This window comes from Psammomys obesus, unplaced genomic scaffold (genome assembly GCF_907164565.1).
Source record: "Psammomys obesus unplaced genomic scaffold, mPsaObe1.curated_primary_1811, whole genome shotgun sequence".
Classification (NCBI taxonomy): domain Eukaryota; kingdom Metazoa; phylum Chordata; class Mammalia; order Rodentia; family Muridae; genus Psammomys; species Psammomys obesus.
The window spans coordinates 11,184,458-11,209,099 of NW_026590062.1; the positions used below are offsets into that span (position 1 = coordinate 11,184,458).

At 39.9% G+C, this 24,642-nt stretch overlaps 1 protein-coding gene across 4 annotated transcripts in view; it reads right to left on the reverse strand.

Moving 5' to 3' along the window:
• Positions 1-24,642, reverse strand: part of Ift81 (intraflagellar transport 81) — a 66,537-nt gene that overhangs the window by 21,169 nt on the left and 20,726 nt on the right. For 3 of the 4 annotated variants that reach the window (XM_055605988.1, XM_055605987.1, XM_055605986.1), the window contains exons 10-12: positions 24,535-24,630; positions 21,716-21,862; positions 2,343-2,492 (exon numbers count right to left, since the gene is read on the reverse strand). In XM_055605988.1, the coding sequence (XP_055461963.1) occupies positions 2,343-2,492; positions 21,716-21,862; positions 24,535-24,630 (393 nt within the window). The remainder of the gene's footprint in view (positions 1-2,342; positions 2,493-21,715; positions 21,863-24,534; positions 24,631-24,642) is intronic. The other variant, XM_055605989.1, reaches the window with a different exon arrangement.

Here is a 24,642-nt window from a genome sequence, read left to right on the forward strand (position 1 = left end):
CTTGGACAACATAGTGAGTTTCAAGGTAGCCTAGACTACACAGTAAGACCCTATCTCAAAGAAGAATAAAAAAATATCATTGAAGAATATTCCAAATGGTTGGATTTCTGTGCTGCCAACAGGACATAAAAAGAAAACAGGACATAGAATGGACATAACAGAGGGGAGGAAATCACAGAGTATTAGCACACAATTTGTATGCAGTTTCCTCTGTAGGGATAATCAAAATCCCAAGCTGTGCACAGCAAAGGAAGATACTCAGAAACTGGGATATGATTGCTTAAGAGATATACACAGATTTTAGCATTTTCACAGTATTAGAGAGACAGGGATAGTGATTCAAGACTTGTCAACACATAGCAGCCCTGGTAAATGCCCTGGTTTCCAGCTAGCACAGAGGGCTGCATCTTAGAAGTATAGATATAACCTAACAGCCAGACCCAGGCCCAACAGTAACAACCAATTCTGAGGAATAAAGTCTATGCTAGTGCTATAAGGACTGTATCTTTTTGAGTAGGTGAAAACTAGAAATATATCAGCTCTAACATTACCCCTCTATTGGATTAAAGTGATCTTCAAGAAAGAAATTAAATCCAGCCAGGCATGGTGGAGCATGCCTATAATCCCAACATTCTGGGAGACAGAGGCAGGTAGATCTCCATGCATTCAACGCCAGCCTGGTCTACAAAGTGAGCCCAAGACAGCCAAGGCTACACAGAGAAACCCTGTCTCTAAAAACCAAATAAATAAATAAATAATCATTTGGAAGGAAAATTAATATAGCCAGGGCCATGAAAATTTAACCACATGTGATGTCTGACATTCAGTTAAAAAAAAAAAATATATATATATATATATATACATACACACACAGGACCAACCACTAAAAAACAAGAAAAATATACAAGAGAAATGGATGTCGGTATAAAGTTAATGACAGGAACTTTAAAACCAACAAGCAGGATCTATAAGATAGAATAAACCTGAAATTCTAAGATGGAAAAATAAAATAACTGAGATTAAGAACTCAATAAATGGACTAAACAGCAAACTAGGCACACATACATAAACACAGACACACATACATACAAGATTAATGAACTAGAAGCTAGCTGGGCACAGTGGAGCACACCTGTAATCCCAGCACTCAGGAGGCAGAGGCAGGCGGATCTCTGTGAGTTTGAGGCCAGCCTGGTCTGCCAGGACCATACAGAGAAACCCTGTCTCGGAAAAACCAAACCAAACCAAACCAAACAAAAAACAATAAAACAACCCAAATGAACCACTATGAGAAATAATAATATGGAATGAAAAAAGAAAAAATGAAGCATAACCAATAAAAAAAAAATATGGGACATGAGTCTGATCCCTGGGACCCACAGAGTGGAAAGAGGGAAGAGACTCCTAAAAGGTGCCCTCTGATATCCACACATGCCACCACACACGCATATGGACACACACAGTCAACAAACAAGTAATGTAGTAACAATAAAAAAGGAGCACGGGGAATGGTGAGTAAGGCTAACACAGACGTAACTGGAGTCCAGGTAAAAGGGCAGAGACAGACTGATTACTGCAGCACTAAAGGAGCTTGAGAAATCCCTATGTTTGCTTTTAAGTCAAGGCTAAGGGAATCAAGAGGAAATTAGAAAATAATCTGAACAATAATGCAGTTACCACTATCAAGTTTAAAACCAGTGTTGTCAGGATCCATGTTTGGTTCACAGTAAATTTAGTCTTAAATTTCTCCAGAAATAGACTATTCATCATCAGGAAACTGAAAAGTTCATATTGCCAGGCAAATGTGAAATGCCCTTGGCCTCAACCAGGACTGCCTGTTCACTGCAGCGTCCTGATGGGGAGGAGGAGGGAAAACGTCACACCAGGGGCACTGCCGGCAGCCGGCACATTGAAGCTCAGCAGAGCTTCAACGTTTACCTGCCAAGTCAAGCACAAGCACACGGAACAAGCCTGCAGGCAAACTTCCACACAGCATCTTTCCAAAGCTCCTTGGAAGTGCGTGTGTAAGCCATGAAAAAGAAATGTCTTACAATCACTTGCTTGGAATGATAATTTTACTCTTATTAACTAGCTAACCAAAAGAAAAACCTGCTTGGACTTCCAACTTCTATTAATAACTGCAAAGTAGGCACACATATTTTTAAAAGGCAGTGCTTACTGCTGCATTAAAAAAAATAAATGAATCAGCTTATATGACATCTCTGTAATTAATCAAAGAAAATTAATAATTGGACGATTTTCCAGTAAAAACAATGACCTCAGCTACAAGCCATAAGCCTCTGACATTTGTATTTTTAGCAGCTGTGATAAAGCTGTATTACCAGTTGATGCTGGATGGTCTCCTGACGTTGCTTCAGAAGTTCTTCTGTCCTCTGCAAGAGGCCGAATTCAGCCTTAAACTCAGCTATTATCTGATGCTTCTTTTTGAAAACTGTACTCTTGCTTCGAAGTTTACTGACGTAGCGCTTGAACTAAAAAAAAGTGCCCAAGCATTATAAATAAACTCATTGTATTAGAAAGCTTTTCCTCTCTATCTAGCAGGCCACACATCAGAACACACACTAGCCCAGTTTTCTTAGAAAACTAGTAAAGACCGACTGGTAACATTCATGCACTTGGTGTGTGTGCACCATATGCACACAGGAGACACACGTCGGAGAGGTGTCAGACTCCTAGGAACCGGAGTCAGGATGCTTGCTGTGCTGCGAGCCACACTGGGGCTGTGAACCAACCTGGCTCTTATTTGTTTTTATCAGATAAGGTCTCTATCCAGCCCTAGCTGTCTTAGAACTGGCTATGTAGACCAGGCTGGCCAGGCATGTGCCGCCGTATCCAGCTATGAACCTGGTTCTTCTGGAAGAGCACAAAGTGCTCTTATCACTGAGCCATCTCTCCAGCGTTAAGACTCACTTCTTAATAAAATATATATATATATATATAATATATATAAATATATATATATTCATTTTTAACTTACCCAAGTATTCTAATCCTTTCATAAAAGCTCTTCACAAATAAATGAAAAAAGAAAGCAAGAAAGAAAGGAAGAAAAAAAGAAAGAGAAGGAAAGAAAGAAATCCAACCCCCAAACAGTACAAAGGTCTAAAGAAGGAGGAAGAGGCAGTGAGTATATCTGCCCTTAGTCCTGTCATGGAGCCTTTTTTTTTTTTTTTTTTTTTAAGATAGGGTTTCACTGTGTAGCCCTGGCTGTCCTGGACTTGCTTTGTAGACCAGGCTGACCTCAAACTCACAGAGATCTGTCTGCCTCTGCTTCCTGAGTGCTGGGATCACAAATGTGTGCTACCACGACCAGCTTCATCATGGAGTCTCATGAATGACTGTGTTCTGCTAGACATGCACTTGATTCACTGGGCTCAATACAGACAACCGGAGTCAGCAACAATGAGTATCTGTCACCTGAGAAACAGACTGTGGCTGTTTTCCTAGGAAGCATTTAATGCATGGGGTAGGAACTCATCCTAAAATGTAAGAAATTAAGAATACTGAAGGTTAGCAGGACCTCATTTAATTCAGCCACTTACCTCTGTGTAATAGCCAAGCAACGGCAACACTACACTAATTAAAGAGCCATCATTAATACCGACTAGAGTCTGGAAAGCCAAGTGAAAGGAAATATTTCAGGAAATTCATATGATAAACATTACTTATCACATATCACATGCTAGGCACTGTGGCAGATGCTCCTACTCCACTCATCAAGCTTAAAGAAACCATCTAGAAAAAAAAAAAAAAAAGAAACCATCTAGATTTACAACACTGGTGAATATTATAAGGAACTGAAGGCACCCTGAGAGCAGGTAGTAGCTTAATTTGTGTTGGGGTGAAGATAGGAAATAGTGACTGGGGTTACAGGAGGGAACACATAGGAAGCTTCTTGGAATTAGTTACCTTCATGACAAAAGTGAAGACATTGGAGTATGTGAAAGGGAGAAGAAAGAAGCAAAGACTAGCATTCTAGGAAGCAGAAACAGGCTGGGCATGAGTCCTGAGACACTGGCTTCACAAAAGTACTGCTTACTGTGAGAAACAAAGGCTAGGGGCTAATGAAAAACCACTAGAAAGAAATACTTCCACACTCCATTTCTTCTTTTCTTACTATGTAATTTTTCTGCCATGTAGAGTTTTATTAAATAGATAATGATTCTATGGTAAGGACCCTGGCTGCCATAAGCATACCACTTCCATATAACAGCAAGCTCCTCCTGTACTACCCAACATCAGACAGTTCATTAGCAACCATCATGAATACACAGTGCTTCTCTTTGTTTTGTTTCTTGATTTTTTCGGGCACAGGGTCTCACTATGCAGTCTTTACTGTCCTGAGCTTGTGACATAGACCAGGCTGACCTTGACTTTACAGAGAGCTTTCTGCCTCTGTCTCCTTAGTGCTAGGATTAAGGGCATGTACCATGACACCCAGCTGTACAGTGCTTCTATTTGTTTTAAGGTGAGAAGCTTAATAAGGAATAACACACTAATAAAGTAATGAACATAATACCGACTGAAATCTTAGAAACGAGAGAACGGTGAGGTTCAAGGATACTATGCCAGTGAGGACTCTCCTTCTAAGCTCCTTTGTTTGTCGTTGATAAGAAAGACATGCTTTTTACATAAAGGATTAGATCTCGGCCAAGCATTGGTGGCACGTGCCTGTAATTCCAGCACTCAGGGAGGCAGAGGTAGGTGAATCTCTGTGAGTTCGAGGCCAGCCTGGTCTACAGAGTGAATTCCAGGACGGCCAGGGCTACACAAAAAAACCCTGTCTCAAAAACCCAAAAAATAAAAAAAGGAAAGAAAGAAGAAAGAAAAAAAGGAGTCAGATCTCAATTGAATATTTGACACTACCGGATGCAGAGTACCTTCAATAGTTCTCAAAACTGATTAATATTTTGGTTTTTTTAATATTTCATTTATTTATTTATTCTTAATGATTTTTTTTTGAGATAAGGTTTCTCTGTGTAGCCCTGGCTGGCCTGGAACTTGCCTTGTAGACCAGGCTGATCTCAAACTAGAAATCTGCCTGCCTTTGCCTCCTGAGTGCTGAGATTAAAGGTGTATGGTGTGTCACCATGCCCCACTTAAATATTTGATTTTTAAATTTTTTATTTTATGTGTATGTTGCATATATATACATTTATATATATTACATATTTAATAAATACATTATTATATTATTTTATGTGTGTGTTGCATATATATATACACACACACACATATACATATATATATGTCTGTGTACCATGTGTGTGCCTGCTGCTGCTGAGGCCAGAAGAGGGAATTATACTTGAACCTGGGTCCTTTGTGAGAACAACTAGTATTCTTAACTGTTTTGCCATCTCTCCAGCCCTACAATATTTTGACTTAATTATCATTAGTGTTGAAAATGCTGCTTCACATCACACACAGGTCAAAATGGTAGCAGTATGTTTATGGGCATCTCAAAATTGTTGTAAATTTTGTCTTAATCCTAGGTTAAAGTTAATTTAACAATATTTTTCAGTGAAATTCAAGACAGCAACTCACAACCATTTCTTGTTTTTGTTTTTCAAGACAGGATTTCTCTGTGTAGCCTTGGCTGTCCTGGACTCTGTAGACCAGGCTGGCTTTGAATTCACAGAGCTCCATCTGCCTCGGCCTCCTGAGTGCTGGGATTACCAGCATGCCCCTCAAACACTGTAACACAAACCAGTCCAAAGATAAACTAATTTGGTACACACTGAAGACTGACAGTAGAAATATGAAGTCTTTGTTTTCTATAAGCAGACCGCTGTGTTTCTGTAACAGCAGAAAATACTGTATGGACAGTAGAAACATTACAACTCGTAATAGACCAATGGTGTTAAATGTGAGCATAGTGTGATGGCATATGCAGTGCTATTTGTGTTCGTGTGTGTTCAAAACGGTTGCAGAGAGGTCCTGCGTTACAACAAGAGTTACCACTGACAGAAATACTGCAGAGTCATTACATGTTTGCACATATTTGATTTTGAATTAATTTTTGGTTAGTGCATAGTAAAAAACCTTTTACTGCTGCCAATTTTTTTATGACTCCAAAATTCTGTTATATCATCCCATGAACTTGCTATCCACAGTTTCAGAAAACAAGCTCTAGAGAAACAAAGTTGAAAAATACTTTTCCTTTTTTTTCTTTGTAGATTTTTTTTCGCTGTAGTATTCTTTTATATATAAATTACAGGTTATTTACTTTGCATCCCAGCTGTAGCCCCCTCCTTCATTCCCTCCCAATCTCACCCTCCCTCCCTCATCTCCTCCCTGTACCTCTCTAAGTCCACTGATAGGGGAGGTTTTCCTCCCCTTTCATCCAACCCTAGTTTATTAGGTCTCATCAGGACTGGCTGCAATGTTGCTGAGCTGCCATGGGCTATGTCTGAGCAGGGGTTCTAAGTTATATCCATGCATAGTCCTTGGTTGGAGATACAGTCTCAGAAAAGACCCCTGTGCCCAGATATATTTGGTTCTTGTGGCACTCCTGTTCTCTCTAGGTCTTACTAACCCCCCATTCTTTCATAAGATTCCCTGCACTCTGTTCTTTGTGGATTTTTGAGACAGGGTCTTCCTATGCAGTCTGAATATGACCCTTGGCCTTGGCCTCCTTGTGCTGGTAATGCAGGCACGCGACAACACATGGGGTTTAATGATATATTGGATGGGAATAGAGAGGGACTGATTGTCTCAGTGTCCCTTGCAGCCAGGCTGGCCTCCAATTCAAAAGGCAGCCTTGAATGGATCTTCTTGCCTCCACTTCTGAAGGCTAGGATTACAACATGTGCCACCATGCCTGGTTCTCCAAGAATTTCTCTATAATTAAGTTAGTCTTGCTACTCAGGAATCAAGCCCCTACACAGCAACTTTTCAATGGCTAGGCTACAAAAGCTACTTGAAAAATCTGGGCAATACTGAAGTACCTAGACTCTAATAACTTGCTAATTTTCCTTTTAAAGAATAAATGTATAAGCCTCATATAACCACAGACTCAGAATCCCTAGAGTACCTATACATTCTATTAAAAGTGTCCTGGGCAAAGAGCCCAAAATGAAACCAGCCCTGCCCATCTGCTGTCCTGTGTAACATCTAGGCCAATTTCCCTTCTCTATCTTGCTGTGCTCCACAACTATTTTAAAAGCTGACAGTTAGAAATGCTTTTGGAGGAAGAACAAGCCCACAGTTCTCCCCGTACCCTGTGAGAACTGGTTATTATTTGGCACTCACTGTACATTCTGCCTAGGGGAAGGGTATGGTCAGGGTCACATGAGTCACAGTTCTACACAAAGGAGCAATAGGTGGCCATCGAAGCATCTAAGTGTACCCTTCTGCTCCTGGCTCATTAAGGAGAAAGAAACACATTAGCAATGTTCTCATTCATTGGACATTCCTTCTAATTACTACTTGGACTTTAGGTTATTTGGGGGCTTTTAAGTAATATACAAACAATACATATGCATTGATTTGTCAAACATTTTTTTTTGAGATAAGGATCTTGCTACATAGGCTGGCCTCCAATTTCAGATCTTCCTGCCTCCTAGGTACTGGGATTATAGCTTTGTGTCACCATGCTGGCCTTAAATATACACTTCATAATTTCTGTAGGATATTTTTCCAGAAATGGTCAAAAGGAACTTGCATTTCTGATATTCTGCCAAACTGCTCTTCAGAAGGCTATTTATAATACTTTTACAATCTAGCTAAAAAGTGTACCAGGCGTTCTCTTTAGCCCATACTTCTTTATAGGGAGGTTGGCTTTTCGTCATTTCTCAAGCGCCTGCAGGGATCTTGTGGAACAACATGCTTGCCTCTGCTTCACTTTCTCACTGGCCTGCTGTGTTTTGCTTCTGATTCTGTAACAGTGGTTCTCAAATTTTCTGAACCCTTTATGTAAACTTTTTGATTTGGCCCAGGCTGGCCGTGAACTCACCATCCCCTTGTCTTACTATTCCAAGAGCTGAGATTACAGAAGTGCACTACCTTGCCCAGTGAGCCCCTTAAAGTTGTCAAAGATCTCAAGGTTTTATGTAGTTCCAACTAGTGATATTTACCATACCAGAAATAAAAATTAGCAGTGTAGTATACCACAAATTCTAAAACACAAGCAAAAGCAAGCACATACTCTGTTAGCTCCCACAGCAATGGTATGCTCACATAGGAAGCCTGATAGGCTCCACCGTGCACTCGTGAGAAGGTCAGCGTAAGAACTACCCTCCCTTTTCTGGTTCAGAGGAGTGAGAGTGGGGCCTGGCGGGATGGCTCAGTAGTGACGAGGCACAGCAGAGGGTCCAGAGATGCAGGGAAACGAGTAGACTAGGGAACTGTGCAGAGGTTACATCCTAGGGTGCTGGGAGTATTTATGGATGTAAGATCAGCAGGCTGAATTACAAGGATTGAGAATGATGGATAGAACTAAGGGCTGAAATGACATGGACACAGACTAGTAGTAAGCATGGTGAAGGTTAGTGAGAGCATGGGGAGTAATACTAGGGTGATAATGTGAGCTGCGAGGGCACAAGACTGATATGTGGAGGGCACATGGAGGAAGAAGCTGGAGGAATTGGTAAGCTAGCTAAATCAAGCTGTGGGTGAGGGGCATAATACAAGCATGGTGATATATATCTGTAATCCTGGTATTCAGTAGGCTGAGGAAGACAGTCTGAATTGGAAGCCAGCCTGAGCTACATGAATACCATCTCAAAACAAAATACAGCAAAGCAAAACATAAAAAGAGACACTATGGATATAGCTCAACGGGTAGGGTGCTTGCCTAGCATGCATGGAACACCAGGCTGGTGCCCAGAACGGCATAAAAACTGGATGGTGTAGTAGTTTAAGAATGGCTCCCACAGGCTCCTATATTTGAATGTTTAGTCCACTGAGGAGTGGTACAATTTGAAAGGATTATAAAGATTAGCAGGTGTGGCCTTATTGGAAGAAGTATGTCACTGGGAAACCCCAATTTCTCTCTCTCCCTCTCTTTCCCTGCCCCTCTTTCTGCCTACAGATCAGGATGAAGTTCTCAACTACTTCTCCAGCACCATGTTCCCTGCCATGATGATAATGGATGAAGCCTCTGAAACTGTAAGCATGCTCCCAGTTAAATGCTTTCCTTTGTAAGAGTTGTCATGGTCATGCTGTCTCTTTACAGCAACAGAGCAACAACTAAGGCAGATGTGGTGGTATACTCCTGCAATTCACAGCACTTGGAAGATGGAGGCAGGATAAAAGTTCAAGGTTCTTTTTGACTACGTGAAGAGTCAAGGTCAGTCTAAACTATAAGAAATCCTGTCTTTACAAGAAAAAAACAAGTAATCATTTATTTTATTTTTGGTGTTTTCAAGACAGGGTTTCTCTGTGTAGCTTTGGCTGTCCTAGAACTCACTTTGTAGACCAGGCCGGCCATGAATTCTCAGAAATCCATCTGCCTCCTTGAGTGCTGGGATTAAAGGCATGCGCCACCACCTAGCACAAGTGATCATTTTAAAGGAAGAAAAAAAAAGGAATAGGATATAAGCAATAAATCTGTGCAAGATTAAGATAAAAATTGCCCATTATGCACTGTAATAGGTCACTCAAACAAATGTGCCATCATTACAGTGAAATACAAAGCTTGCGACTGGCCAGAAAAGTGCATTTCAGCAGGTATCACCAATCATGTGTACTGATATACATATGGAATCCAAGGTTGTCATTTCTGAAAGATCAGCCCTCATTCTCAATGCGTAGGTCAGAAGAGTTAATGTTTTATGGTTTAGCCTGAAGGTGCTAAAGGAACTCTATTATGTGGTGCTCTAATCTATCTGCATGCATTGGGTGTGGGTAATGGATTAATGATCTGCAGCAATAGCTCTGCCTTTAGAAACAATATTACAGACTCAGCTTCTTTGTGATTGAAATAAAATTTGGCAAATGTTCTTTCTCCTTTTATCTACTCGATGTGTTCTTAACCTTTCACAGTAATAATGAGAATCTGGGCTAGCTTATTCCTGACACCTTTCAAGCTTATTGGGAACTACAAAAGAGCTACTGAATTTTCAACCTCACTCTAAACACTTACACGAAAACAAGAATCTTCCCCTGCTACAAATTTTCTGCTTCAATATCTAGCATGAAAAATTATATTCCAACTAATTACCTTGAAGGCTTTCATAAGACAATTACACAGAGAGTACTTTTGGCTGCTCAAGACTATAAAGAGCCTTGCATATTTTAAGAGAGAAATTAGTAATTCCACCAAACTCTCAAGTTTCTTCTTAGAACAACTGGGCCAGAATGAGTACTTTTTGTTTTTAATCCTATTAGTCCAGCAACCGTGCTTTTTTTTTCCATGTTGTAGTTAAATCATATCTTTATCAATTGTCTTGGAAGTTTATAGAAGTAGGCTTGAGAGAGCTAAGGAGTTAGGAGATAGGACGCCACCATGAACGAACAATGTGGCTGCATCCCCCATTGGTCAGTGTCTCCTACTCTGTCTAAATTCTTACTTGGTTTCTTAAATTCGCGTGCAGCAATGCTACCTGTTCTAAGCAAAAAGAAAATGTTTCAAAGCAACCTTTGTTTTCTGCTAAAATGGCCATCTGTTCACAACAGCCAACATAACTACTGTGACATAAACACATACACAAATACTGTCCCAACCTTTCCCAGCCTGTTAGTATTACATTTTTAACTTTAGATTATAAAGTCTCAGCAGGCAAGTGTGAACAATGTAACTAGGTGCACACGGTAGTGGCTAGTTAATGTTGGTGAGCTGTTGCTATAATGTTCCTGTGGAATGTACACAAGTTACCCTTGTTCATTCAAATGCGGATTTCTCTCTCCCACTATCTGACATTGCATTGTGATGTTTATTCTAAGCATCACCTGTCTCAAGTTTGTGTAAACATGCCACCATTTTCTCTGTATTGTCAATCCAATGCTGAGCAATGGAGAGAATAGGGTGGGATATCCTGGTAGCGGTGTGGGGGAGAGGAGAAGAGGAGGAAGCTAAAGGAGGGAGGAAGCAGAGAATCCACAGGAGAGGCCTTGGAATCACATGGAGAGATGAACCGGGCCTAAGATAGACTAAAAGCAAGTATAATGGGTGAATCTGAATGGTAGGAAACTATGCAGGCTTGGAGGTTTAGGATGGAATAACTATTGCCCAACATTGTGCTCTAAGTTAATTAAATAAATCCCAGTCTCTGTGTGGTGATTTGGGTATACGGCTTGTTTAGGAATAACCACTGCTTAACTAAAAGATAAACCAATAGTAAATATTAATATTCTACAACAAATGGTTCCCCTCTAACCCATAAAATATGGCACCCAACTAATCTAAGTATCCACATACTTTAAATCATAATTTTATCATAATTTGGAGGGGGGAATAAGCTCCCAGTAATACAACCCAAACTCAAAACCTAAAAACTCTCAGGTCAATTACTGTCTCTTTAAGAGAGACTCTTAAACAGGCCCAGGAGCAAAAGACAGCCTACTTTAATCAGAACCAAGACTTAACATAACAAAACTGGCTGCCACTACAGTCTAGCTGGAGGGGTACACAAGCATGGCTCCTTATACCGTGGCTGGCTCAGCTCAGCAGCCATGGCTGGAAAGAAAGGAACTGGAGGCAGACAGATCTCTAGATGGAGCATGGCCTAAAACTGCATCTAAAATAAAAAATGCTATGGCAGAGGGTGTTTTAATTCCTTTTGGCTTTGTTTTAGCTTGTCATAATCACGGATCTGGTTGCAATATGTTTAATAGTGATGGCTCTTCTCCATGCCTTCTCCAAGAAAGTTCAAGGAGAAAATGGGGAAAAAGCCAAGGGATGGACTACTAAGTTACAGACAACAGAAAGGGCACTCTTCCTAATAAAACTTAGATTAATAACAGCTAAAATTCAAAGCTCTCTGGCTGCAAAATACATGTCAGCTCTTTCTGGGAAGGGTCTGCCAATTCACTGTAACAACTAAATATCCAAAAAAATTAACCAACTGGGCTTTGCTTGTTACAACCTAAATTGGCACAACTGATCCAAAACTTTAAGTTTGCTTGATTTTCATTTAAAGGCTTGAGTTATAATGATATTGATTTGAAAAAAAAAAAAAAATCTGAAGAAGTTGGTGAAGGCACATGCCTTTAATCCCAACACAAAGTTAAAAGACACAAGCAGATCAGTCTAATTTACATAATAAAAGCCAGGATGGCAACTCCTGCTGTTTAGCCACTTGCAGACAGAGTCTAAGATTCAAAATGACGAAATTTTCCTTAAGGTTACCATGTAAGTTCTTTTTTCTTAATAATAGAAGTTATGTCCTTACTGTTCTAAAGACTGGATTTACATCAATTTTAGGTTTATGTAAACAGAAATGATGTCACACTGCTCTAAAAAGGCCAGCCAATCTCAGAAAGTGGGACTTCCACAGGAGAACTGGTGCCAAAGGGCATTTTGGCTTAAGAAATATGTTCTGTTAGTCAATGTAAGGACTCAAAATTAGGCTGGGAGACAAACATGCAAACTGCATGCCTCCCATGTCAAACAACTTTCAAATGCTGACTAAATTAAGGTGTCACACTGCTCTGGAAGCTGGCTTATCCTTTCGAACGTGAGACATTTTCACGGGGGACAAATGTTGGTCATGCCTGATACAAAAAGACACAGGGGGCTTATAGGTGGCAAAATACACGCTGGCCTTACACGCTGGCCTAGTTAAGTCCTAAAAACTAAAAAATTATAATTCATATGTTTAAAAGGCAGAACTGTCCATCCCATATTAAAAAGGAGGCAAGCCAAAGATAGCCAAAACAAATGAAAAAAACCCAGGTACAAGATGCCTAGGGTATGCTTAAATGCAAAAAGTAAAAGGGAGTTTATACAAAGTTTGGCTATAAAGGCGTAACTGCCCATTCTGTATAAAAAGGGGGCAAGCCAAAAAATAGCCACAACCAATGTAAAAACCCAGGTACAAGATGCCTAGGGTATGCTTAAATGCTAAAGGTAAAAGGGAGTTTATATAAAGTTTAGCTACAAAGGCATAACTGCCCATTCTATATAAAAAGGGGATAGGACAAAAATAGCTACAACATATTTTAAAACCTAGGCCTAAACCTCTACACAGGTACAAGATGCCTAGAGTATGCTTAAATTCTAAATTAAAAATGAGCTTATATAAAGTTTACTTAAAACATGCCTTTTCTATTGCTCAAGGCAACCAGCTTGTCTCCCTAATGGAAGGCCTTCTCTCAGGAGATAGGTAGCAGCTTGCCCTAATACAACAGGCACCCAAGAGCCCAAAAAAGATATTCTGATACAAACAACCTTGTTTTGATTTCAACATGATAACGATTGTATGTTCAATAATAATGGTAACTTATATTGCTGATCCCTTACATGGTAACATCTCTGAAACTGACTGAGACATAAAAAATGTCTCCAGCCAGAACTTCAACAATACATGGCCAATAAATCCTAGGCTACAATATCCTCAAATTTTATTTTGCCATTATTTTAGTTGGCATAGATAAAACTGGTTTACAGTTTAGTTTCATCCTGCACATCTCATACATTTATAATTTTAGAACTGTACAATGCTTATGAGAAGTTATATGTTTGCAGAACAAAAGGACTAGACACCAGAGACGCTGGATCAAACCTGAAAGGATTCATCCTTCTAGCATGCTGAGATGTTGACACATCTGTTCCAGCAGCTTGTATGTTCCAGCATTCTGCTTGTTCCTGCCTCAACTGCTTCAATTGCTGTTTCTCATCAAAGCCTGCTCCCAAGAGAGCTTTGAAGAAAGCTACTGATCTCAATTGGTCCAGCATTTTAGACTGTTCCAAACAGGACTTCTATTAAGCCTGAAACTTCTCAACATTCAAGGACTGGACTACAAATGTTAATGCTTGCTTAACTAACTATATTCCCCAATTCCATTGGACCCCCTAATGGGATTTCTATGTGTCCAAAATGTCAGCTAGAAAAAAATCCATGAGAACGATGTCCAATTTCCTTTAAGGAGGGTTGGGTATGTTTTTGCTTTATTTTCTGGGGCTATGAATATTTATTGTCATGGGAGATGGTTATAAGTTATTAATGGTCTTATTCAGAGAGAAAACAAGGTTAGACTCAGGGATTCCTCTCTTTTCCTTTTTCTTTTCTCTATCTTTCTTTCTTAGATAAGGAGAAAAGGGGTTGAAAAGAAAGAAAGGGGAATACAGGGATATCTTATAGAAATAGTAAGACAAAAGGTAGATTATTGAGTTTGCTCAACTTAACGTTTTGTTATTCTCAAATAAGGTTAATTTTAACTCTGATATAGGATTTTGTATATTGATACAAAAATAAGTATTTTAATACATTGGTAAATTTTAGTATTATTGATACAAATTCAAAGTTACTTCCCACAGTTTTAAATTGCCATTACAAACTGTTTAGGGTATTAGGTAATTCAAGTTAATTGCTAATCAACACATAGCCATGTCAGACACTAGTCTAATTTATCACAAAATATACAGCCTAGGTTTAACAGATAGATAAGATTTTGTAGACAGACCGATTATATAAAGATAGGTAGTCTTGAAAACTTCAGAGACCTAAAGAATATGGCATTTCAAAATGTTTTTATTATTTTAAAGATTCTTTGACAATGAGATAGGTCATCTCCTGGCAGCACCTGCCTACCTCAAAGATGATGAGCATCGAAGAACCTTCATATGGAGATGGCTTCAAAAGTGCCAAATGAGCCAATTGGGCAAAAAGAAAATGCCCTGGTTTCATGACAGACAGAATTCTGCCAAAAATGAGCAAGCTTAAATGCAGGACAAGTCGACTGCCAAACTCTGCCAAGATAGGGTAAGCAAATCCTAAATAGTTCCTGCTTCACATTTTTGTGTCTCTCAAAATATACTGAACTAGAAGGCTGAAGATGATGTTCCAATGTTATAGAGAATTATGGGTGACTGTTCAGGCAACAAACTGTCTCTGTCAATTTTTTATTTTTTGGAAGCTGCTAACATGCACTTCCTATTTACTTTAATAACTAACTTTATTCCTTCTCAAGTCTCTGGTGGAGTTGAAAACCAAATAGTTACAGTTCCACAATTAAGCTTAAGTTGTTTAGAATTTAAGAAAATGTTTTCATATTGGTAATACCAAAAAGGATAAAAGTTAATTTAGGTGTAGAACTCTAAACTTGTCAAGATAGGATAGATAATAAAATACTTTCTTCTAAGTTGCCAAATGCACATAAACTGGACATTGCACATGTAAATCTTACCTAACAGTTTTCATAACTTTTATAATTATTATTGTGTTGAAAGAAAAGATGCCTTATATTGGACTTAAAGGGGGAAATAATGTTCTTTTGGAATGTATACAATTTACCCTTGTTCATTCAAATGCTGATTTCTCTCCCCCACTATCTGGTTTCAATCCAGACAATGGATTGTGATGCTTATTCTAAGCATCACCTGTCTCAAGTTTGTGTAAACATGCCACCATTTGTTTTTTCTGTGTTGTCAATTAAAACAACCAGCCACAATGCTGTGCAATGGAGAGAATAGGGTGGGATATTCTGGTAGGGGGGTGGGGGGGGGGAAGCGAGAATCCACAGGAGAGGTCTTGGAATCACTTGGAGAGATTAACTGGGCCTAAGATATAAAAGCAAGTATAATGGGTGAATCTGAATGGTAGGAACTATGCGGGCTTGGAGGTTTAGGACGGAATAACTATTGCCCAGCATTGTGCTCTAGGTTAATTAAATAAATCCCAGTCTCTGTGTGGTGATTTGGGTATACAGCTTGTTTAGGAACAACCACTGCTTAACTAAAAGATAAATCAATAATAAATATTAATACCCACAACAGTGAGCAATGTGATATATGCTGGCATCAAGCAGCATTAAGCAAATGATCCACAGGAATGTCTTTCTGAAAGAAAGTTGACCACACCCATCTGAGTCTCTGTGTTTCTATTAGGAATCAGGCTGTAACCTCACAGCTGTTACTATTCTAATGAATGTTTCAGCTGCTGCTCCAGTGATTTTAATGCTCCAGGAAAAAAAGATGAAAAATTTTCAATCTACAATTGCATCCATCACATACTACTTCTATTATATTACAGCAAGCTGAGCCAAATTTATTTGGTCCTGTTTTGTTCTATCTCTTGGGAAATTTTAGGACCCGCAGGCCTTGCTATGATAAAGAGCACAATGTGATTTGAAAGGATCTAAAAATATCCCAGGTTTGCCGAGGCTCACTTGGAAGGGTGGATGATTCAACTACAAGTGTCAAATTTTGGTTCCTAATTTTTCGGGAACTGACAGCTGCAGCAAATCTTGCCAGGATTCCCTTATCTCCACAGTGCGGAGCTTCTCTTTGAAGTCGTTAAAGAAGATTTCATAATCTTCCTTATTTAGCTCCAGGATTTCTGGTGGTGGCTGTAGAGTGAAATGCTTGGCTGTTTTTAAAGCTGCTTATAATAGTATTTGACTAAGCACATTTTCCAAGCTGCTGAGCTTCTTGTGATGGTAAGGGGAGAAAGTGCAATGGGCTGCTCCCAGAGGGGACCTGCCAACCTGTGGACCAAGGACCTAAAACCAGACGTTCATTTGGTGCTATAAAAACAAACCAATAACAAAAAAACCCTCAAAAGACAGACATCAATCTGAATAAATACTGTAGGAGCATACTGTACAAGCTTAGATTGTTGACTAAGAAATGGCAAAAATCAAATCAAAAGGATTGGCTAGAGGCTACCAGATTAAATAGAAAATTTAAGTTTGTGATCAGGAATATAAAACTATGTGAGGATGTAAACAGCCAAGGTTAGAGTGAAGAATGATTAATCTTACTCATCAACAGAAGCTTACAAAATAGCATCAAGACATTTGTTGATATTAATATCCTGATTTAAAAAAAAAGAAACCTTTCATTAGGCAGGCAGAGCTCTGTAAGTTTGAGACCATCCTGGTCTACATATTGAGTTCCAGGGCAGATAGGCTGCATAGCGAGACCATGTAGATATAAAGGAAGGAGAGAAGAAAGGGAAGGAAGAGAGGGGGAAGAAACAAGCAAGGAAGCTAGCTAGCTTTCATTCCAAGTGTCTGGTACCTAACACGTATCTTTAGAGCCTTTACTGGTTTTTTAGGAGGCTGAAACTGAACAAGTGGCCTCAAGAGAGCTATATACTATACCCTTCCAGAAAAGGCGCTGTCAGAATACCTCCTGGGAGGCCACAGTGAAGGAGCGTTGAAGCAGGAAAACAGTATTCGAGAGTCCATCGTGGAAGAAAGTCCACTTAAGCTAACACCTTTCTGCTACTTCCAGAAGAGCACACTGACAGCAGCAACCTGTCACCGATGACACTGGTCACAGTCCTGCTTCTCATTACTGCAGCATTCTCTGCTGCTGTTTGAGCTTCACTCTCACCAATACCATATTTCTATGTGAAAAATTATAAAACACTTAAAAACATCAAAAAGGTAAGATCCTTTCCAATATCTTAAGATCTTAAGATCCTGTTCCAATATCTGAAGTCTTAACTTGGAATAATGGCAGTGATTTGCACTTTAAACCTAGTCCTAAGATACAACCATATGAAGTTTTAAATTGATTTTTATCGGGGTGGTGGTGGCACACACCTTTAATCCCAGCACTTGGGAGGCAGAGGCGGGTGGATCTCTGTGAGTTTGAGGCCAGCCTGGACTATAGAGAGAGTTTCAGGACAGCCAAAACTACACAGAGAAACCCTGTCTCAAAAACAAAACAAAACAGAAAACAAAAAACCTGTTTTTTAGATTTAAATTTTATTTTATGTGTGGAGTGTGTCTATGTATCATATATGTGTGGTGTCCATAAAGGCCAGAAGAGGGTACTGGTTCCCCTGAAGTTACAGACTCCATGTGGGTGCTGGGAAGTGAACCTGGGGTCCCATGGAAGAAGAGCCAGAGGTTTATTTATTTTTTTTTTTTCTGTGACAGGGTTTTTCTGTATAGCTTTGGCTGTCCTGGACTACACTGTAGACCAGGCTGGCCTTGAACTTACAGAGATATACCTGCCTCTGCCTGCAAGAGTGTTGGGATTACAGGTGTGGGCCACCGGGGTAGGCTGTGGAGCCAGAGCTTCTAATCACTGAGCCATCTCTCCAGCTCTTCACATGAGGATTGTTACTAGAATCTAATATCAAACTAACTTACAGATCAAAATGTGGTTTCTTTTATAAGTGATAAAATTTAGAAAAGTCACACTGGGAAATATCTATGTTCCTTGCGGAGTGGTTCCCACTTATTAATTCATTGATTTTCAAATCCTTTTTAAGAGTGGAATTTTATTCCCAAACAAACTCTTACTGCAACCTTGATATGTCATTCAGATAAAAACATAACTGAGGTAGCTGAAGGCAGATAAGGGATGAGAACGTGTTCCAGCTGTCTGGTTTCAGACCATTGTGCCACTCCGCTGACAATAATTAAGATGAAAGCCCACCCCAGAAGCTGTGGGCCATTCAAAATCCTTATCATTAACAGAAAAATGGGAATATAATCTAAATTACAAAACATTTGAGGAAAACAAAAAGCTAACACCATAAAGGAATTTTAAAATTCAAATAAGAGCTAAGTTAATAGTTTAAACTCTTTCAATTGTTAGAACAAATGAAACCACATTAGAACGTGTCAAAAATAGACGCAATTATTAGTTTTAGAAGCTACACAGGTGTTCTGGGAGATTCTTTGGTCTCTTTTCTGTACTAACAGGAAAACATCTGCAAGACATGCTTTTAGAGACAAGATGCACAGTAAACATGGCATAAAACTACTCAAATTCCTCAAACCCACAGAACAACAGCATTTCTCTTTCTGTCTCTAGAGAAACACCTAAAATGATTTAACAATGTATTATCAGTTGTTTTTTTCTTTGGAAGAGTTGGATTGGGGATAGAAAGCAGTCCAATTTTCATAGCAAAAGAATCTGCTCAGGGGCTGGAAAGTCAGCTCTGCAGTTCCAGAAGACCTAGATTCGATTCCTAGCACCCCATCTGGCTAACCCCAGGGGTTCCAGCTCCTCCCTCTGGTCTCCACAGACACCAGGAGCACACATGGCTCACAGACATACAAAACACTGTGAACATAAAAAGTTTTAAGTGGGCATGGTTTTAACAGACATGCTCATTGGTGCTTCACTGCTGTTCTATATGTCTCTTACTCTACGTTAACAAGATTACTGTCTCAAGTGCATTCCTACTGCTGGACGTTACCAAAGAATGAACACAGAGTAACTAGCCAGTGTACAGCTGCTAAATAATTCTTAACAACGCCACCTTACTCCATCTTGAATCTAGCTTCTGTATAAGATGAGAATAATGTTCGTTTAAGAAGAAAACAAGTTATGTGTAAAACATCCAGCACAGAGCTTGGCACAAGAAGTTCTCACAACTGTCAGCCCTGCTTCCTCACACTGCATGTGGTTCAGTCACGGCATTCTTTTCAAATACTACACAACTTTCCATCTCCATCTCTCTCAGACACTAAGACAGAGTCTATGTAGTCCCAGCTGGCCTGGCACTCACTATGTAGGCCAGACTGGCCTCAAACTTTTAGCAATCCCCCTGCCTCAAGGCACTACAGGATGCTGTGTTTAGTGGCATAAGTCACCACTACCCAGCTTTGTGCCACTATTTTTTAACACCTGTTCACCAAGTGCTTTGACAGATAAAAATTTAAATATGAGGTTTTTTTGGTTATGCCAAATGAGAAGCTTCAGTGAAGACCTACCGAGTATCTTACATAATTTGAAGTAGAACAAGCTTCCTCCTTTTTGCCCATATGGCGTATCATTCTATCAAAGTTGAAAATAAAATTGGTCTACCAAGATTTGTTCTTTATAAAATTATGCATAATGTTCCCCAATACCTTCTGTTCTTTTAGGTAATTGCCAAGTAATTTACTTGTTTTGCTCTAGTTTTGCTCAGACATTACTTAAAAACAAAATTGACCATGGCATTTCTAAAGCTACCTTTTCCCACTTAAAAACTACTCTTGGCCTACCATCAGATGTCACTACACAACATGTCTGGAAAATGAAGGCTCACAGCTTGTCCCTGGGTCCCTTCCCTCACCTCTGCATAGAGAGAGTGCATGATTCACGGCGTTGTGGTCACAGCACTCTGGGTCTCCTGTCACTGGGCCTTCGCTTAGATAAAAACACTAGAGAGGAGCACCGGCCCCTGTAAGCAAAACCGCTGTGTGATTAACCTTTTTCTTTCTTGGACATCAAAGACGCCACAAATCACATGCTCAGCTTCTAAACATCATTTAAAGTATGCTGTCTGATAGCCATCTGGAAGTAGATGCTAAAAGAAAAGAAATTTGGGTTTTGGTTTTCTTGAGACACTGTAGCCTGGGGCAGCCCCAGAGCCCCATCAGTACTGCTGCCCAGGTTCCCAGTGATGTGACAACGACTGGCATGAGTCTCCCAAAGGGGCTTTTTTCAATCAAATGTTGCCATCCTAAAATCGTTACTTCTCCTTCAGACTAAAAACCACTTTGGAAGGTTATAATCAGAAGCACTGGAGAGAAAAATCTGCAGCAGGGGAACAATTTGTTTGTGTTTGGCACAGTGAAGGAACACTGCCAATTTTTCACAGTATGAACTCAAGAGCTTTTCAAAGTCCAAAATGAGGTTTGGATACAGCTTTTCAGAGTAGCCTTTGTTAAAGTCTAGAAGCTAAGATGAAAATGCAATAGCCTGTAGGACTGAGCCAAGTCCAGGGCAGGGGTGGGCATCCAGGTGTGGCCTGTCACTTGAACTGCTATGCAGGAAAGCCCTGGGTGGGGCAAGACTCTGGGCTTTAGTCAAGATGCCCAGCTTTACCCTCAGTTGCTCTTGAGTTAACTTGATGGAAAAGGATGAAGAATGTTTTGTTGTTGTTGTTGTTGCTTGAGTACAGGCATCAGAAACCAGTGTTATTTGCCCCACTAACTTACAAGTCTGATGCAATAAATGTAACTATTAAAGCATTGCTCAAAACATAGAAATACACTATTTTAAAGCTTGGAAGCTTGAGGAATGAAGTAATTTTCATGGGTGCTAATCAAACATATACTGCTGACAATAATTCAGTGATAAGGTTTTCTTAGTTCTTTACGGAAATACATTCATCAACAAAGACAAATTTTTATTACCTACTTGGCTCTACTAGTTTTGCTTTGCTTTTATAATTTAACACTTAAATAAATCCAATATAAATTCACATAGTAAAATGTGAAAGACCTGGGGCTAGAGAGATGGCTCAGTGGTAAGAGCTGCCCTGCTTTTTCAGAGCACTGAGTCTGAGTTCCAGCACCCACATCAGATGGTTCACAACTGCCTGTAGCTCCAGCTCCAGGAGATCCAACACCTCTGACCTCCGCAGGCACCTGCACTCACCCACATACCCACACACACAATTTAAATAAAAAGAAAAGTGAAATTCTAGAATACTGTCTGGCAAAACACCAGTCTTATGTATCTTATACCAAGACAATTTCAATGTTACCTTAAAAAAATATTTAAGACTTCAGCTCTCAGTAAGTCTTGCAAAATGAGATTAATTTATTGACACACACTTAAGAAAGTTGAGCAAGTCAGTGATTTCAAACAAAACGTCATTGTCATAACCCTGACCCATGAGATGCCTCAGCTTACCTCATCTCCCTTCAAAACCTCAGCGCCATCGAATTCCCGGGTCTGGTTTGTCTTGACTGACACTTCTCTCTCCAGGCTGGCTAGCTTCTCCTTGGTCTCCTGAAGTTCCTCGGCTTTGGCTTCTTTTTTACGAGAGATGATGGATGCCTAGTCGAGTATTTAATATAAGAATAAAATAAGAAATGCATTCAGTTTTCTGTTATCTTGTAAAATTACCTAATTTTGGATTTTCACCAATATGAATTTTCAGTCTCAGCTTTCCTGCTCTTGACCAATACTACTTGCTCTACTGTTCCCTTATCAGTGTTTACCACAAGCAAAATGTGTATTGCCAAACTCAAAACATTCTGAAAAACAAAAGCCCTGAAGAAAAAACACTTAAAAAACCCAAATACACACAAGTAAAAATATTCAAGCCTTCTTAGTAACACTGAAAAGCAATGAAAATACCTTCTAGGGAAATGCACAGAATAAAACTCAGTCTATTTCTCTGCACAGTTGGTTCCACTCATTGGAAGAAAATATGAATATGTTATTTTCAGAACTATAATGCAGTTCAGCTCACTAAAGTCAATACCAATCAATATTTTAAAAATGAAAGGTGAAATATCTACTACATTTGGTACATTAAAAAGATTTATTTTAGCTGGGCAATGATGGTGCGTGCCTTTAATCCCAGCACTCAGGAGGCTATTGGGCAGGTGGATCTCTGACTTTGAAGCCATTCTGGTCTACAGAGCAAGTTCTAGAACAGCCAGGACTATACAGAAAAGCCCTGTCCAAAAAAAAAAAAAGAGAGAGATTTATTTTATTTTTATAAATATTTCTGTTACGTGTATGTGTATGAGTGTATGCCTCCATGTTTGCATGGCACCATGTGTGTGTATGAGCTCATGGAGGTCAGAAGAGGGCACAGAACTGGAGCTGCAGGAGGTTGTCAGTTGCCATGTGGGTGCTGGGAACCAAACTGGTATTCTCTGTGAGAGCAGCAGGTACTCTTAACCTGTGAGCCATCTCTCCAGCCTAAGATTTGCTTATTTGCACACACGCAGGCCACGTGCCTGTGGAGGTCCATAGAGACCAGAGCCGTTTCCTCCTATGGAGCTGAAGTCACCGGCAGCAGTGAGCTGCCTGACCTGGGTGCTGGGAACAGAACTGCCTCCTCTAAGAGCAGCAAGTGCTTTTAACTGCAGAGACATTGCTCCAGCATTTTATTGAATAAAATGTTGGTTAAAAGTCAAAACTGAGGGCTGGAGAGCTGGCTCAGAGGTTAAGAGCACTGGTTACTTTTCCAGAGCGCCTAAGTTCCAGCAACCACATGGTGGCTCACAACCATCTATAATGAGATCCGGTGCCCTCTTCTGGAGCGCAGGCATAAATGCAGGCAGAACACTGTTACATTAAAAAAAAAAAAAAGAGTAAAAAATGAGAGTCATTAGAATTGTATATGTGTACATAACCCAAGCATGCACTCTTACAGGTGCACAAGGGTTTGTATGAGCTACAACTCAGGAAATTTCTTTCTTTTTTTCATTTGTTGGCTTATGTATTTATTTTTTAGGCAGGGTCCCTGTATCTGGTCCTGGAGCTTGCTATGTAGACAGGTCTTGAACTCACAGAGGTCTCCCTGCCTCTGCCTCCTGAGTGCTGGGATTAAAGGTCTGTGCACTATACCCAGCTTTGGGGGAGTTTTCTAAGATGAATCACAATGTCTATGTTCCTGAGAGATATCAGTCAAATTGTGACATAGTACAAATACCATCAAGTAAAACAAATGTGACAAGAGAGGGGTATTCTCTAGCGAAACCCTTTAGAAGTCCTATTTTTTTTTTTAATTAAAAAATATATAAATGCCAAGTCAGTGGCTCACGCCTTTAATCCCAGCACTCGGGGAGGCAGAGGAAGGTGGATCTCTGTGAGTTCGAGGCCAGCTTGATCTACAAAGCAAGTCCAGGATAGCCAACACTACAAAGAGAAACCCTGTCTTTCAAAAAACCAAAACCAACCAAACAACCAAACAACCACCCCCGAATGAATGAATGAATGAACGAATGAATGAATGAATAGGAAACAATGAAGGAATGTTTCCCTATATGCAAGTCTTCCATGTTAAAAGACAAGGGAATGGAGTAGCACTATGTGGAAACTGAAACTTCATGTAACAGAGAAACATGAGCATGCCTCACAGGACCAGGTCCCCAGGATCTCCCCATGTCCAACACTGTGGAAACTGTTATTTACCTCCAACAGACAACAAACACAAGAATCTGAGAGGTGAAACGTGTATATCATATAATTACATATCTTAAAAAAATGAATGGCAAGGGGCTAGAGAGCTGGCTCAGCGGGTAAGAGCATGGCTGCTCATCCAGAGGACACCTGTCCAGTCCCTAGCACCCATATGGCAGCTGTCTGGTCTGTTACTCAAATTCCAGTGCCTCCGACTCCTTCATACATACTTAGATATATGCCAAACACCAAAATGTACATAAAAATAAATAAATTTTAAAAAACGAATGGCAAAACTGAAGCTAACAAATCAATACTTCAATCTGAGAGTGTACCTATATTTTGACTTAAACCATCTAACATAAACTTGCCATTCAGAAGACAGAATTCCACATTCGCAGAAACTGGCACACTGCACTTCAAACCTGAACTGCTGCCTTCCCAGAGTCTCTGCTATTTCTTTGTTATAACACGGAGATTAGCAGTGACTGAGAGGCTTTGCTTCTGTACGTCCTCCTCCCCTTAGACTACAAATAACACAGCTTTCCCCATAAGTAACATAAAGATGTGGCCCAGGAGAAAGGTCATACCTGTTGCCTATACAGTGAGAGCTTCCCTTCAATTGGCTCGTTTCTCATCATTTTCTTTTCAATCAACTGATTGATCTCTGTGTTTATTTCAGTGACCTAAAAGAGGAT